At 40.8% G+C, this 15,292-nt stretch overlaps 1 protein-coding gene across 1 annotated transcript in view; it reads right to left on the bottom strand.

The window, feature by feature from the left end:
• IQCM (IQ motif containing M) overlaps positions 1-15,292 on the bottom strand; it is a 478,048-nt gene that overhangs the window by 396,037 nt on the left and 66,719 nt on the right. The window contains exon 3 of the mRNA XM_070769022.1: positions 4,240-4,321. Coding sequence (XP_070625123.1) covers positions 4,240-4,273 — 34 coding nt within the window. The 5' untranslated portion in view covers positions 4,274-4,321. The remainder of the gene's footprint in view (positions 1-4,239; positions 4,322-15,292) is intronic.

Here is a 15,292-nt window from a genome sequence, read left to right as displayed (position 1 = left end):
GCATATAAAATGATTTTTAAGAGCTCTCATTCCTGAGTTTTACTATTTTGCTCTGAATTTCAATTTGTACATGAACTATATTTTATTGTCCTTAAACCTTCATTTTCTCACTTGCAAAATAGAGATAATAATAATAACACATATTGCACAGAATTGTTTTGAAGATTACATTGGACTGGGTTACAAAGCATTTAGCACAGGGCCTGACACATAATAAACTTTCAAATGTGACCAATTATTATTACTGTAGTTATAGTTGTATCATTTACTATCATTGGACTAAATTTTACCCAACAGTGTTTATAATTTCATTAATCAATCCTCATTACTTCAATAGTACAAAGATAAATTTCAACTTTCTAAATTAGTTTGAAAAAATTTGGTTTTATTATAGTCCTTTTTATCCAAAACTAATTCATGAATAGGTTTGCAAATAATGAAATCTCTTCATACTTTGGTTTCAAGTTACTAAATCCCCACAATGCAATAAAAAGTCATTGTAAGTAATAATAAATATTTTATGATAAAGTTCATGAAGAGGTTGAAACAGTCATATTAAACTGATATAAAACATGAGTGTAAATATTAATATCATCATAAAGAAAGAAAATGAATCTCTAATGCCAAGTGATTTCACTAGCCTAAAATATTTTCTTACACTTATTTTATCTTTTTTTAAACTCACTCTTCATCCATCACCAGTTTAATGCTATTGTGATTAATAGTTCATAGAACTTCAGATTTCTCTCAATGCTTTATAGAATCTGTATAGTTGCTCTAGTTAATTTGAAGTGAAGACACCGGAAGAAGATCTAATTATGGAAACTATGACAGAGAATGAGCCACTGGCCATCTCTTGATTAAGCAAGTCTTTCATTAAGCAAGTCTTTCCTGCATCCAGAAAGACCCAGGGCCTAACAAACATGTGTTTCTTATAATCATAACAAAATAACTGCCCTTAATCACAGGAGTCCCATTTTTTTCTACAAACAGGCTGCATTCTTCAGAGACTTCACAACAGTTTACTAAGAAGGTTGCCTGCACAAAGATGTACGGCCATATGGCTAAGGCCCCCCATGCTTGTGCAGTCAGAGTCAGTGTCTGAACACCTGTGCTTGATTTCACAGGTGTTAAAAAAGCAAGAAGGAAGCAAAGAAAGAAGAGTGAGTGCCAAAGAATTGATACTTTCAAACTGTGGTGCTGGTGAAGACTCTTGGGAATCTTTCAAGGAACAGCAAGGAGATCAAACCAGTCCATCCTAAAGGAAATCAGCCTTGAACATTCATTGGAAGGACTGGTGCTGAAGCTCCAATACTTTGACCACATGATGCAAAGAGCTGACTCAATGGAAAAGATCCTGATGCTGGGAAAGATTGAGGGCAGGAGAAGAGGGTGACAGAAGATGAGATGGTTGGATGGCATCACCAACTGAATGGACATGAGTTTGAGCAAACTCCGGGAGATGATGAAGGACAGGGAAGCCTGGCATGCTGCAGACCATGGGGTCACAAAGACTCAGACACGACTTAACGACTGAACAAAAACAAAAAAGCACTAACTCACATTCAATGATGGAGAAGGAAATGGCAGCCCACTCCAGTATTCTTGCCTGGAAAACCCATGGAGAGAGGAGCCTGGAGGGCTACAGTCTATAGGGTCCCAAAGAGTTGGACATGACTGAAGCAACTTAGCATGCATATTCAATGAGACTCAGTTTAGTATGTATTTTCTAAGCATCTACTAAGTCCTAGGTGCTGTTTTGGTGCTAAACACTTTGAAATAAATAAGACAACTTAGTATCCCAGCCTTCCAGGGGCTTAGAGCCTAACACCAGAAAAACTGAAAATGAGCATCATGACATTTAGCATCATACTGTCACAGAGGCCAGCATACATCACTAACACCTGCTGTTGCCAGTTCACTCAGTGTGAATTTCCCTTTAAAGATATAAGGCTTTTCACACTGTATTATTAGAGGTAAGATTTAAAACAGGAAGTATCCCAAGAGAAATAACACAATGAATCAAATCCAGACTCAGGCAGCAGTTTTAAAGTTGTGCTTCATCAATTTCACTGCCTTGGGGGTTCCTCTTTACTCAGAGCAGCTTAGACTTTATATGTTTTACATATCTGAGCTCTTCCTAAGTTTTATTTTGTAGGGGAAAATTCCTTGGCTAAAAATAACAAACACACAGCAAACAATTACAAAACAAATAAAGGGCTGGGGGACCAGAGAAACTTAGGAGGAGAGGGAAAGGGAAGCTAGAACTAGGAGCCTTTAACTTGCTCTTATGCAGAGCTGCAGAAACTAGAAAGTGAAGAAATGCCCTGAGAGACACCTAAATAAAATAGTTTACATTCAATTCCATGACTCTTAAGTGAAGAAAACAAAATTTATTTCTAATTTCTGTTGAGAAAGAATCTTAAAACCAAGCAAAATCTAAATTTCAAGTGGCATACTGCTTTTCATCACCTAAAATCTACATTCAACAATTTTTTCCACAACCCATACTGCATGAAGACTCAACTTTTCAATTTTAACTTAAAGGCATTCTGTTGTCTCTTATAGATACAAGGTTACTCACTTCCCCAGTTATATTCTCCTTAAGCAAAGTGTCTTACTCTCTTTGCAACAATAAATGATTAATAACTTTCTTATGTACCTCAGGGAGACTTTACAATTTACCCCTCCCCACAAAAAAATCACTACAGTAGTATTTCTCAGACTGGGGTTAGGTTGCTAAGAAGATGTAGGGCAATTCCAAGCTCATAGAAACAAGACTTCAAATCTAATTTAAGTAATTATGGGCATGACCCAAAGACAAAATGAAGCTCAAGAACATTCCTCCTCCACTTCCTAGATCGTCCTCCTTTTCTACCCTTTCCATCTTGAAAAATGTGCTGTATTATCCAAATAGGAAGAGTGTTAAAGTGATTCACACTGCACTCTCTATTTGTAACCCTGGACAGATGTCAGCTGGCCTGTATCACAGACTGCCTGGGTACAGGAGCCAAGTGAAGGTAATAACAAAACAGAAAATCTTAGTCATCCCAGCTCCATGTTCAGCACCAAACATTTCTCAATCAGGCCACATAAGCCTAAATTTAAGATTACTTGAAATGTTGCCAAGTCTAGTGGTGGCTTAGTGGCTAAGTGTCTGACTCTTGAGACCCCATGGACTGTAGCCCGCCAGGCTCCTCTGTCCATTGGAATTTTAGGTAAGAATACTGGAGTTGGTTGGCATTTCCTTCTCCAGGGATCTTCCCAACCCAGGTATTGAACCCAGGTCTCCTGCATTGCAGGTAGATTCTTTACCAACCGAGCTGCCAGGGAAGCCAAATCTAGAGCAGCTCTGCTGCTGCTGCTGCTGCTGCTAAGTCACTTCAGTCGTGTCTGACTCTGTGCGACCCCATAGACGGCAGCCCACCAGGCCCCACCGTCCCTGGGATTCTCCAGGCAAGAACACTGGAGTGGGTTGCCATCTCCTCCTCCAATACATGAAAGTGAAAAGCGAAAGGGAAGTCGCTCAGTCGTGTCCGACTCTTAGCGACCCATGAAGTATATTGTGTACCCCATTTCTAATTTAAAATTTTCTAGTAGTCACATTTTCAAAAGTGAAGAGATGAAATTCATTTTAATAACATATAATAACTGTTATAGGATATTTTAAATAAAGCATATACAAACACTATCATTTCAACATTAAACAATATTAAAAATTAACAAAATATTTTACATTCCTTTTCTTGTTCTGTCTTTAAAATCCTATAAGTATGTTACACTGACATACATCTCAATTCAGATGCCAAATTTATATCAGAAATACTTTATCTCTATTTATAAAATGTCCACTTAAAAACATAGACTCACATGCCCAACCAAGTTGCTCCAAATATGCTTAAAAGTGTTCCAATAACTGAATTATCAGGCTTTATATTGAAAGTAAAATGAATTAAAATTAAATACTCAGTTGCTTACTTTCACTAGCCACATTTCAAGCAGTTAATAGCCATATATGACTACTGAAGACCGCATCAGACAGTCTATTCAGTTAAGACGAATATATATATATGTAGAGCAACACACGCTCTACATCTCTCAAAAGTTGGTTACATTTAAATAAAGGGAATGAGATGGATTCTTAAAGGTTTGCCAATAAAGTTGGCACTCTGAGAGTTCATAACTAATAGAGTTGTTAGGCACCAGTCGCCGAGTGGCGAGGTAAGTGCTGATACTCACTTCCCGCTTTGTCCGACGCAGCCTCTGCAGCCATGGTGGGCAGCTAGGGGGCCCTTCTCTTCTGAAGGTGAGCCTCCAATCCCTAAACACAATGACATAAAGTAACTCAGTGATGATGAATGCTTATTTTTAGCTATTTCTTGTATTCATTTATGAACAGAATGAATGACTAAATTTTTTAACACATCACTCCTCTACTCAATACCTTCCCTTCCCAAAGACAATAATAAAACATCTAGCACTGTGTAGGGCTCTGGATTTTATCAAGTGCGTGTATACATATTTCCTCACTGGTTCCAAACAACCCCAGAACTCTTGTCCCACTTTCAGCAGAGGTGGCAACTGGAGCTCAGAGAAGTGAAATACCTTGTCAGTGAAAAGGTGCTCAGTGGTAGTATAGAACTCAAAGTCAGATCTTTGGGCCCAAGTTCTTATGCAGGCCCACCTGATTTCTCACAATTTTCAAACTAATATCAAGATAATACTTGGCACATACCTTACACCTTCTCGCCTTGAGCTTACACACTTAAGCTGAAGTTTATGCTAGTTTTCCACTCAAAATGTCCCGTTCTCACATCTATGTTTATTTATAGCCTACCCATTCTTAAAGCATAGATTTGAATCCTATCTCCAGCCTCTAACTATCTGTTCCTCCTTTAAACTCGATAGTTACGTTGTCCACACCTCTCGCTTGAAATGCATTATAGGCTTCTGTGTAAGGAGGTAAAAAGTCCGAGTAATAGACGTAAATGAAGTCCATAAATAGGTATGAGTTAGACTCCTACTGCCTTGCACCAAACTATACTTTATACTAAAGTTACTCAAGCCAAGATGACAATTTCCTGGAAAGATGGTAGAGTTGTTTGGTCACTCAGTCATGTCTGACTCTTTGCAACCCCACAGACTGTAGCCAACCAGTCTCCTCTGTCCTGGGATTTCCTAGGCAAGAACACTTAAGTGGGTTGTCATTTACTTCTCCAGGTGATCTTCGCGACCCACGGATGGAACCCATGTCTCCTGCATTGGCAAGCGGACTCTTTACCACTGAGCCACAGAGTGGGGCTAAGCATCTATATTTTTTAACATTTCCCAAAAGATTGAAATGTTCAGTTGGAGGAGTGAACCCCTGCCTTGTTCCTTGAACTTCATGGTTGCAAGCTCAGTGCATCACATTCTGGATGCTCAGTGAAGGACCGATTAATGGGGTGACTGAACTGAGCTATTCTTACGTTTGAAATTGTCCTTTCCTTCCAAAGGATTTCCCTGGTGGCTGAGATGGTAAAGAATCTGCTGACAATGCAGGAGAGCTGGGTTCAATCCCTGGATCGCTAAGAAGCCCTGGAGAAGGAAATGGCAACCCACTCCAGTATCCTTGTCTGGAAAATCCCATGGACAGAGGAGCCTGGTGGGCTACAGTCCATGGGGTCTCAAAGAGTGGGACACAAATGAGTCACTAACACTTTCACTTCACTTCCAAAAGATTACCCAAGATGCATCACTGTTGCCCCTACAGCCAGAAAGTCAGTTCCACCAGTGTACTCTGCTTTGTGCTCACAGACTTTAGAATTAGAGCAGGAATATTGAAATAGGAAATATTACTGGAAAGTAAAAATAGGAAGAGTAAGTGCTTTATGAAACTCCATGGAGACGCTTGTTGCAAAACTCTAAGTGTAGTTGCTCGGGTAGCTGACTAGACCATCAAACTGCAGTGAAATATTCGAAATTTGTTAAATAATTGGGGGGTTATTTGAGTAAATCTGTCAACCAGCTTTACCATATGGTAGTCATGACTCTGTAGTCACATGCTTTTAGGTAAAAGGCGACAACACTTTTCCTTTGGCTTCTACCCAGAGGGGAAAAACTACTGGAGTTACAGTTTTAAAATGACAAATCGGGAACATCCAAAAATGATTAATTCTCAAATATTCAGCCTTATATCATGGGCAAGAGCAAAGAATATGTACCTCGTTTGCCTAGTTCTACAAATGACTGGGTTAAATTAAAATACTGCACCTCACTTAGCAATTAACAATCAGAGCTCATCCTCTGCTCTGGCTTAAGTACTGCCTTCTCACCATCTAAATATAAGTTGAAAATAAAGGTGTTCCGCACTCCGTCATTTTCTTGTTTTAACCTCCATAGGAATGGACTCTTCTCCGCGGCAGCCGGCTCCTCCACCTTAATTCAGTGTGCCAGCAGTGTCAGCCTGCATTAAACTGGCTGGCAAGCAAGACGCCCCACTGTCCTCTTAATGCAGAAAACCAGCCAAGCATCCTAAGGGGTGCTGGCATGGTAATGCCCCACAAGAAAAGGTGATGGGGGATGGCTCTGAGACAGGAGCTGGGGGCAGAAGAAGGCCCTGGAGGATGGAACTGCTTAAAGATAAGCACACTGACACAGAATATCAGCATAGAGCTCCCTCTCTACTGCAAGTCCACAGCAGACAGTTATGAGATGCTGAGTCCAGCCTGATGCATTGATCAATTACAAATTGCAGATTTAGTGTCTGAGTTGTGCAAGGAGCATGTTATCTATTTTGGAAGAAAAGACAAAAGCCTAAGTCAATTTTTAAAATAAAATGCAAACAACTCTATGTCAGATATCATAAGAAAGTCTGTGAGCTTTGTGAAATAAGTGGGATAAACCCGTGGGTACCAGCAGTTCACATGAAGATGAGATCACTGAAGACAGGAAGGAGCCAGAAAAGGCTGCAGAGAGGCTTGAGCTGCACCTGGAAGGGTGGTGCAGGGCTAACAGTGAAACGGTGAATAACTGGTCTAGCACAGGCATCAGCCAGTTAGAACTGGCTGCTGACCAGCATCCCCCTGTGGTAACACCAGTCCTGCGTGGGTCATACTGGCCCACTCAGAGGAACAGAGAAGCAGGCGGGTGAGAGACTGAGCAAAAGTAAATGAAAGGAAGTGAGAATGTGTGTGATTTGGGAAACAGCAAGTAGTAGGTGTGTTTGATTTAAGCAAAAGGCTAAAGGTTACGCTGCTGAATTATGAGAGTAGCGCTGACATATACACAGTACCATGTGTAAAAACTGATAGCTAGTGGGAAGCTGGTATAAAGCACAAGGAGCTCAGGTGGGTGCTCTGTGATGGCCTAGAGGGGTTGGGTGGGGAGGGTGGGAAGGAGGCTTAAGAGGAAGGGGATATATGTATACATATAGCTGACTTACTTCATTGTACAGAAGAAAGTGACACAACATTGTAAAGCAATTACACTCCAATAATAAAATAAAATAAATTTAAAAAAATTTTAATATTATGCTGCAGAAATGGGCAAGCAAATTTGTGAAGAGGGTACTGACATAGTTGATGTTCTGGAATTTAACTCCCATAAAGGCAAGGATTGGTCTTTTTCCCTGCTCTATTCTCAGTGCCTTCATGAGAGCCTGGCATGTAGAAGGATTTCAAAAAATACTTCAAATTTCCCTTCCTTACAGAATGGGAAGAGATAATTGCAAACCATGTATCTGGTAAGAGGTTAATATCCAAGATACATAAAGAATTCATACAACTTATTAGGGAAAAAAAAGACAACTAACTCAACTAAAAAATGGTCAAAGGGCCTAAATAGACATGTCCCCAAAGAAGATACGCAAAAGGCCACCGAGGACATAATAAGATGTGCAATACCACTAGTCATTAGGGAAATGCACATTAAAAGCACTGTGAGATATCACCTTAGAATGGCCATATCAAAAATACTTTTATGGATGTGGAGAAAAGGGACCTCTGCAGTTGTTTGGAGGGATTGTAAATTGGTAGAGCCACTATGGAAAATAGTATGGAGAACCCTCAAAAAATTAAAACTACCATATGATCCAAAAGTTCCATTTCTGGGACTAGAGCTAAAGGAAATAAAAACACTAACTCAGAAAGATATTTGCATCCCCATGCTCACAGCAGCACTATTTTTAATAGCCTACACAGGGAAGTGACCCAAGTGTCCATCAGTGGCTGAATAGATAAAGAAGCTATAAAGAGTGAAACGTTATTCAGGCATAAAAACTAAGAAACCGTTTGTGACACAGATGAACCTTAAAGGCGTTATGCCCAGTGAAACAAGTCAGGCAGAGAAAGAGAAATACCATATGATTTTATTTACACGTATATGAAATATTAAACAAAAAGTTGCAGAAAAATAGATCGGACTTGTGGTTACCAAATGCTGGGGTAGTAGGGGGGAATGAGACAGGGGATTGAAGGAAGGTGCTAAAAGGTATAAACTTCCAATTATAAGATAAATAAGCACCGGGGATACAAGGTACCACATGATTATAGCTACTGTTGGAAGATATGGGCTCCCCAGGTGACTCCGTGGCAAAGAACCTGTCTGCCATTGCAAAAGACGCAGGAGACATGGGTTCCACCCCTGGGTTGGGAAGATCCACTGGAGGAGGAAATGGCAATCCACTCCAGTATCATTGCCTGGAAAACCCCATGGACAGAGGAGCCTGGCGGGCTACAGTGCATGGCGTCGCAAACAGTCCTGTAGCACTGACTGACGAGCATACACGCTGTAGACTACATAGGAAAGCTATTACAAGAGTAAACCCTGAGAGTTCTCATCACAAGGAGAATGTTCTCCCTTTCTTTCTTTCTTTTCTTTTTTTTGAATCTATAAGAGAAGACAGATGTGAGTGGAACCTATTATGGTCATCATCTCACAGTATATGTGAATGAAACCATTACAGTACATGCCTTAAACTTATACAGAGGTGTATGTCAATTACTTCTCAATAAAACCGGCGAATAAATAAACAAAAATTTGTGAAACGAGTAACCATGACAACAACACGCTAGACAGGGATGCCCCACCTTCCCATGTCTCCTTGAGCATATCTGTAATACAACTTACTGCTACTGCTGCTGCTAAGTCACTTCAGTCGTGTCCGACTCTGTGCGACTCCATAGACGGCAGCCCACCAGGCTCCCCCATCCCTGGGATTCTCCAGGCAAGAACACTGGAGTGGGGTGCCATTGCCTTCTCCAATGCATGAAAGTGAAAAGTGAAAGTGAAGTCGCTCAGTCGTGTCCAACTCTTAGCGACCCCGTGGACTGCAGCCTACCAGGCTCCTCCGTCCATGGGATTTTCCAGGCAAGAGTACTGGAGTGGATTGCCTTAAGGCTCTCATAAATCAGGTTACAGGGATGCCAAGGATTTCTAATTCCATTTCTATACAGATATAAGGCAAGCAGAAGGAGCAATGGTATTTCCCTACCTCATCTCCTTAGCTTGTCCTTCCAAAGACAAAGCTTATGACTTCATTGTGACATCCTATATAATTAAGTATTTTGTTGTTGTTGTTTAGTCACTAAGTCGTGTCCAACTCTTTTGTGACCTCATGGGCTGTAGCTCACCAGGCTCCTCTGTCCATGGGATTTTTGAAGCAAGAATACTGGAGTGGGTAGGCTTTTCGTTCTCCAAGGGATCTTCCAGACCCAGAGATTGAACCCGCATCTCCTGCATTGCAGGAGGATTCTTTACCACTGAGCCATTGGGGAAGCCCATAATTAAGTATCATGGTGGGTGAAAAACTGCCCTATGGTACTCAGTAGGACTTGGGGAAACAGGTTTAGAGATTTATGTTGGTAGTTCCAGCAGTTGATACACAAACTAATGAGAGAAAAATCTCCATTTTCTACCCCCAATTTTCTCTCCACTGGCCCTCCTTCCAAATCCTAGCTGTCAAGCACATGTTGACTCTCTGCCGACTTCTCCAAATAGAAATTGTCCCTATATCCACCCAGTTGCTTAAGCCATAAAACTTTTGATTTCTCCTGTAGTTTTACCTTACATATCCAATCCATCAAGTTTTCTACATTTTAACTTCAAAATACATCTCCCCATCTCCCCCCTCTCCTAGCCACCCGCTGTCAAATATGCTGGCAGCAAACAAAAGGAATGAGAAAAGAGGAAGGAGAGGGGCAAAGAAAACAAGAAAAAGTCCTAACTACTAATAGGTCCAATGTAACAAGGCCAATATTAGGCACCTACAGTGGGTAAAATGATATACCAGAGAGTAGGAGAATAAAAAATTCATAATTACTTAAATAAAACTATGAACCAAATTGGTCAGAGGGCCATAAGATGAGTTGGAAAGGAAATACTCTATGAATTCATGATCATGAATATCAGACAAGCTGGGAGCCCAGGGACGCATACAACAGCAGGAAGCATGTGGAGTAACACTCCTTTCCTGGCACAGACCCTCCCTCTGCTTCTCTAATTAACTTGGATTAATATATTTCTCAGAGTCAGGAAGTGGGAAGGAAGAGGACATAACTGACTCATTAGGATCTTACTGCAGCTGATGCAAACATCAGAGTCTTGGACCATTACAGAGAGAGCAAACTTGGCTATCAGTCCTGACTGTTCCTTGGCGGTATGTGGCCTCCATCAAACCACTGAACCTCACCGAATCCACCATCTTGTCCAGAAGTGAAGGACTTAAAATAGACACACCATTTTACATTTGTTCTCTATGTGTCTATATGCTTTGTAAATAAGAGTGGCTATACCAATTTTTTCAGATTTCACATATATGTGTTAATTGTTTTTGTCTTTCTGACTCACTTCACTCTCTATGACAGCCTCTAATGGGGAAAGGTGGGGTGGGATGAATTGGGAGATTGGGATTGACATATACACACTATTGATACTGAGCCATATCCAATAAGCTGTGGAGTTTTTCTGTAATCTTAGGGTTTCAATCTAGAGAATTACAAAGTATAAGATAGATAGGACTTCCCAGGTGGTGCTAGTGGTAAAGAAACCTTCTGCCAATGCAGGAGACATAAGACTCAGGTTCAATCCATGGGTTGGGAAAATCCCCTGGAAGAGGGCATGGCAAATCCACTCCAGTATTCTTGCCTTGAGAATCCCATGGACAGAGGAGCCTGGCGGGCCGCAGACCATAGGATCACAGTCAGACGTGATTGAAGCAACCAGGTACACACACATAAAATAGATAACTAATGAGGACCTACTGGATAGCATAGCAGACTCTCCACTCAGTGCTCCGTGGGGACCTAAATCTGAAGGAAATTCAAAAAAGAGGAGATATATGTGTATGTATAGCTGATTCACTTTGCTGTACAGCAGAAACCAACACAAGATTGTAAAGCAATTATACTCTGATTTAAAAAAAGTTTTAAATAAAGTCAAAAAATAAAATAAAAATAGATACACAATTTTAAAAGAGTAGCTTCAACCTATGTTTGAAGGAACTCTTTCTGAAGCCACTGAGGACAACAGAGGAAAGCCAGGCTGTCCTCATGGAAGAGGGTCTCAGAGCCTCTCTGGGTAGAAGCACCTGGCACGGCACCCACCCCAACCCCAACACTCCAGGATTCGAGAAGCCCAGGCAATGACTTCACAGATGTCTTCTGCCTGTAGGATTCAACTGTTTCATAAACAGACATTATGCTCTACTTCCTTGTGGGCTTGTACCAACACAGACACTAACTAAGAGATCCCAAATATCCTGGCTTTACATAAAATATTTCTTTACAAAAGAAAGCTATTAATTTCACTGAAGTTCTCAAGTCATTAAAAAGAAGCTAAACTGAGAAGCCTCTTATATTATAATGTTTTCAAATATTTTTTCCCTAAAATATAGTAACTGTTTCAACTTTTGCCTCAATGTGTAAAAGAAAACTGGTCCTTCCGAGCCATATCTAATAAACGATGGCGTTTTTCTGTAATCTTCGGGTTTTAATCTAGAGAATTACAAAGTGGGACTTGGCAATACATGAAAACATACACAGAGTGTTACTGAGAGTCAGTACCAGCAGGAGACAATGGGCTGGAGAGGGAGAGAAGACTGTGGTTCCATGGTGGTAAAGTGAAGGAACTTTGGGGGGCGGGGTCTGGAAGGGGAACAAAGTCACATGGAGCCACTCCCGGAAAGGACTGACTGACTGGGAGAGCAGCAGTGACATATATGTACACACACTGGGCTCACCTGGTAACTCCAATGGTACAGAATCTGCCTGCAATGCAGGAGACCTGGGTTTGATCCCTGGGTCAGGAAGATCCCCTGGAGAAGGGCATGACTACCCACTCTAGTGTTCTTGCCTGGAGCATTCCATAGACAGAGGAGGCAGGCTATGGTCCATGGGATCGCAAAGTCATACATGCCTGAGTGATTAACACACACAAACACACAAATACCCAGGAGGGACAAATTGGGAGAATAGCATTGATATATATACACTGCTGCTGCTGCTACTGCTAAGTCGCTTCAGTCATGTCTGACTCTGTGTGACCCCAGAGATGGCAGCCCACCAGGCTCCCCCGTCCCTGGGATTCTCCCAGGCAAGAACACTGGAATGGGTTGCCATTTCCTTCTCCAATGCATGAAAGTGAAAAGTGAAAGTGAAGTCGCTCAGTTGTGTCCAATTCCTAGCGACCCCATGGACTGCAGCCTATCAGGATCCACCCCATCCCTGGGATTCTCCAGGCAAGAACACTGGAGTGGGTTGCCATTTCCTCCTCCACATGTATACACTACCATATGTAAAATAGATGGCTGGTGGGAAGCTGCTGTATAAAACACTGTGCTCAGCCTGGTGCTCTGTGGTGACTTAGAGGGTAGGATGGGACAAGGAGGCTCAAGGGGGAGAGGATATATGTATACATATGGTTGAGTCACATTGTAGAACAGAAACTAACACACATTGTTAAGCAAGTATACACCAATAAAAGTAAATTAAAAAAAAATTTTAATGAGATCAACTACTAGAGGGAACTGAAATTCTGAATTTTAGTCCCTGTGTTTTCTAAAATCATAAGCACAAGCCAAATATATATAATATATATTTTGCAAATTAATGAAGAAGACAAATCTAACATGAAAGTAAGCAAGCAAGGTAATAGACTCTTTGCAAATGGAATTTCCTAGTAGGAAATCAGCATGAAAAAAATAATGTTTCAAATTCATCAGTCATCAAGGAAATACGAAGCAAAGCCACAATCACCACATACTCAAACAAATGGCTTTAACAAAATGCTAAGGGTTGACAAGAATATATAGAAATATTCATACACTACCTGTCAGAGCATAAATTGGTAATCTTTAGAAAACTATTGGGCAATATCTTCAAAATCTAAATTTGTACCTAAGTGAGACCCAACCCTCCCACACCCAACAGAAATACTTTTTAACATATACAGAAGAGCACATATAAGAATGATCATAGCAGTACCATGTTGTCACAGCTAAAAGCTGGAAGCAACTCAAATGTCCACTGATAGTAAGCAAATTGCAGCTTTTTCACATGATGGAGTGGTTCACAGCACCAAGAATGAACTGCTATACATAAGATATAACTGATTCTCACGTACACAATCTTGAGAGAAAGAAATCAGCATAAAGAGGACATAGCGGGCTTCCCTGGTGGCTCAGTGGTAAAAAATCCACCTGCCAGTGTGGCAGACAAGGATTCGATCCCTGATCCCAGAAGATACCACATGCTATGGAGCAACCGAGACCATGCACCACAAATATCGAGCCTGCGTTCAAGAGTCCAGGAACCACAACCACTGAAGCCCACGCGCCCTATAGCGCGTGCTGCAACGAGAAGCCCCTGCAATGAGAAGCCCGCCTATCACAGCTAGAGTCGCCTGCCGCTCGTCACAACTGGAGAAAAGCCCACACAGCAACAAAGACCCAGCAGAGCCAAAAACAAATAAATAAATAAGACTGTACTTTTAAAAAGAAGACACATGCTGTGTTTTCATTAACACAAACTTCAAAAAGAGGCACAATTTACTAACAGAAAAACAAGGTACTGGTAGCCTTTGGAGGAAGACTTGTGTCTGAGGGTGGCACAGGGGGCGAGGCCTGCAGGGTGCTGGAAATGCTCATCACCGGATGGCAGTCACACAGGTGTGTTCCCTTCCTGACCACACCCTGTGCTCATCACTGGATGGCAGTCATGCAGGTGTGTTCACTTCCTGACCACACTGTGAGCTGGCACTTAGGGACAGTGCCCTTCTCTGATCATTTGCTACATATCAGTAAAATTCTAATTTTAATTCTTAAGTGTTAGTTTTTCAAAGTAACCTATTAGAACTCAAAACACTACCTTCATCATTATGGGAAGTTTCATTTCTCCTCTTCTTACTCTTCCTCAAAAGAAATATGAAGCGTAGAGCTTTGCTAAAGGCCAACAATATGCTAGATTATAAGCCCCAATAGAGGAGAAACTAGCTTTTTAAATTTCTTTTATGTCTTCAAGCAACAAGTACCACAGAAAAAGCAGCTGATTTGAATTCCTGTAGGGAAGTCCTGAAATATGACACTCTACTTGTTTTCACAGAGTTCTGAATATTTATTTAGAAACGTCACTTCTACTAAAGTTTACATATAACTTGTCATGATCTTCTGCAGTGTGGTTAATGGACTTTGCTTGTTTAATCTTATGTACCTAGTTATCTCCATTGGAAGACCATAACTATCCAAATGAGAAACGGAGTTAATTACTTTACTTTGGCCCAAAATGAGTGCCAGTCACACACACACACACACACACACACACACACAGAGCTATGCCTTCAAAGATAACTGAGCCATGTTGCCACTCTTTTTCTTCTGATTTTCATAGATTAAAACAGTGCTGTTATAAAAGTACATTCTCTCAGCTATTAATCACACATGCCTTAAATAGGACCCATTAACATTTTATAAATAACAATAAAGAGTGAAAACGTGATTCATAAAGCAATTCCTGCTGAGATGCTTGGGACATTATATAAACAGTTAAAGACAACAATGAAAACACCATAAAGTTAATTACCACAAATTAAATAAAATAAATTAAGGGAAAAAACTGTTAAACTGCTGCAATGTAATTTTGCTGTGCTCAGAAATACTAATTGATGTTAAAGAGCAAGATCTAGAAATTTGAGAAAAAGCATGATATATTGTAAATCCTGGCATGCATTTCAGATATTCTCTTTCTCAATGACCTTACAAAAAACAAGATAAACATTGGACTTCCCTGGTGGTCCAGTGGCTAAGACTCTGAGCTTCTGC

Source organism: Bos indicus, chromosome 17 (genome assembly GCF_029378745.1).
Source record: "Bos indicus isolate NIAB-ARS_2022 breed Sahiwal x Tharparkar chromosome 17, NIAB-ARS_B.indTharparkar_mat_pri_1.0, whole genome shotgun sequence".
Classification (NCBI taxonomy): Eukaryota; Metazoa; Chordata; class Mammalia; order Artiodactyla; family Bovidae; genus Bos; species Bos indicus.
The sequence above is the reverse complement of the archived record's forward strand: the minus strand, read 5'-3'. Positions and strand labels throughout refer to the sequence as shown.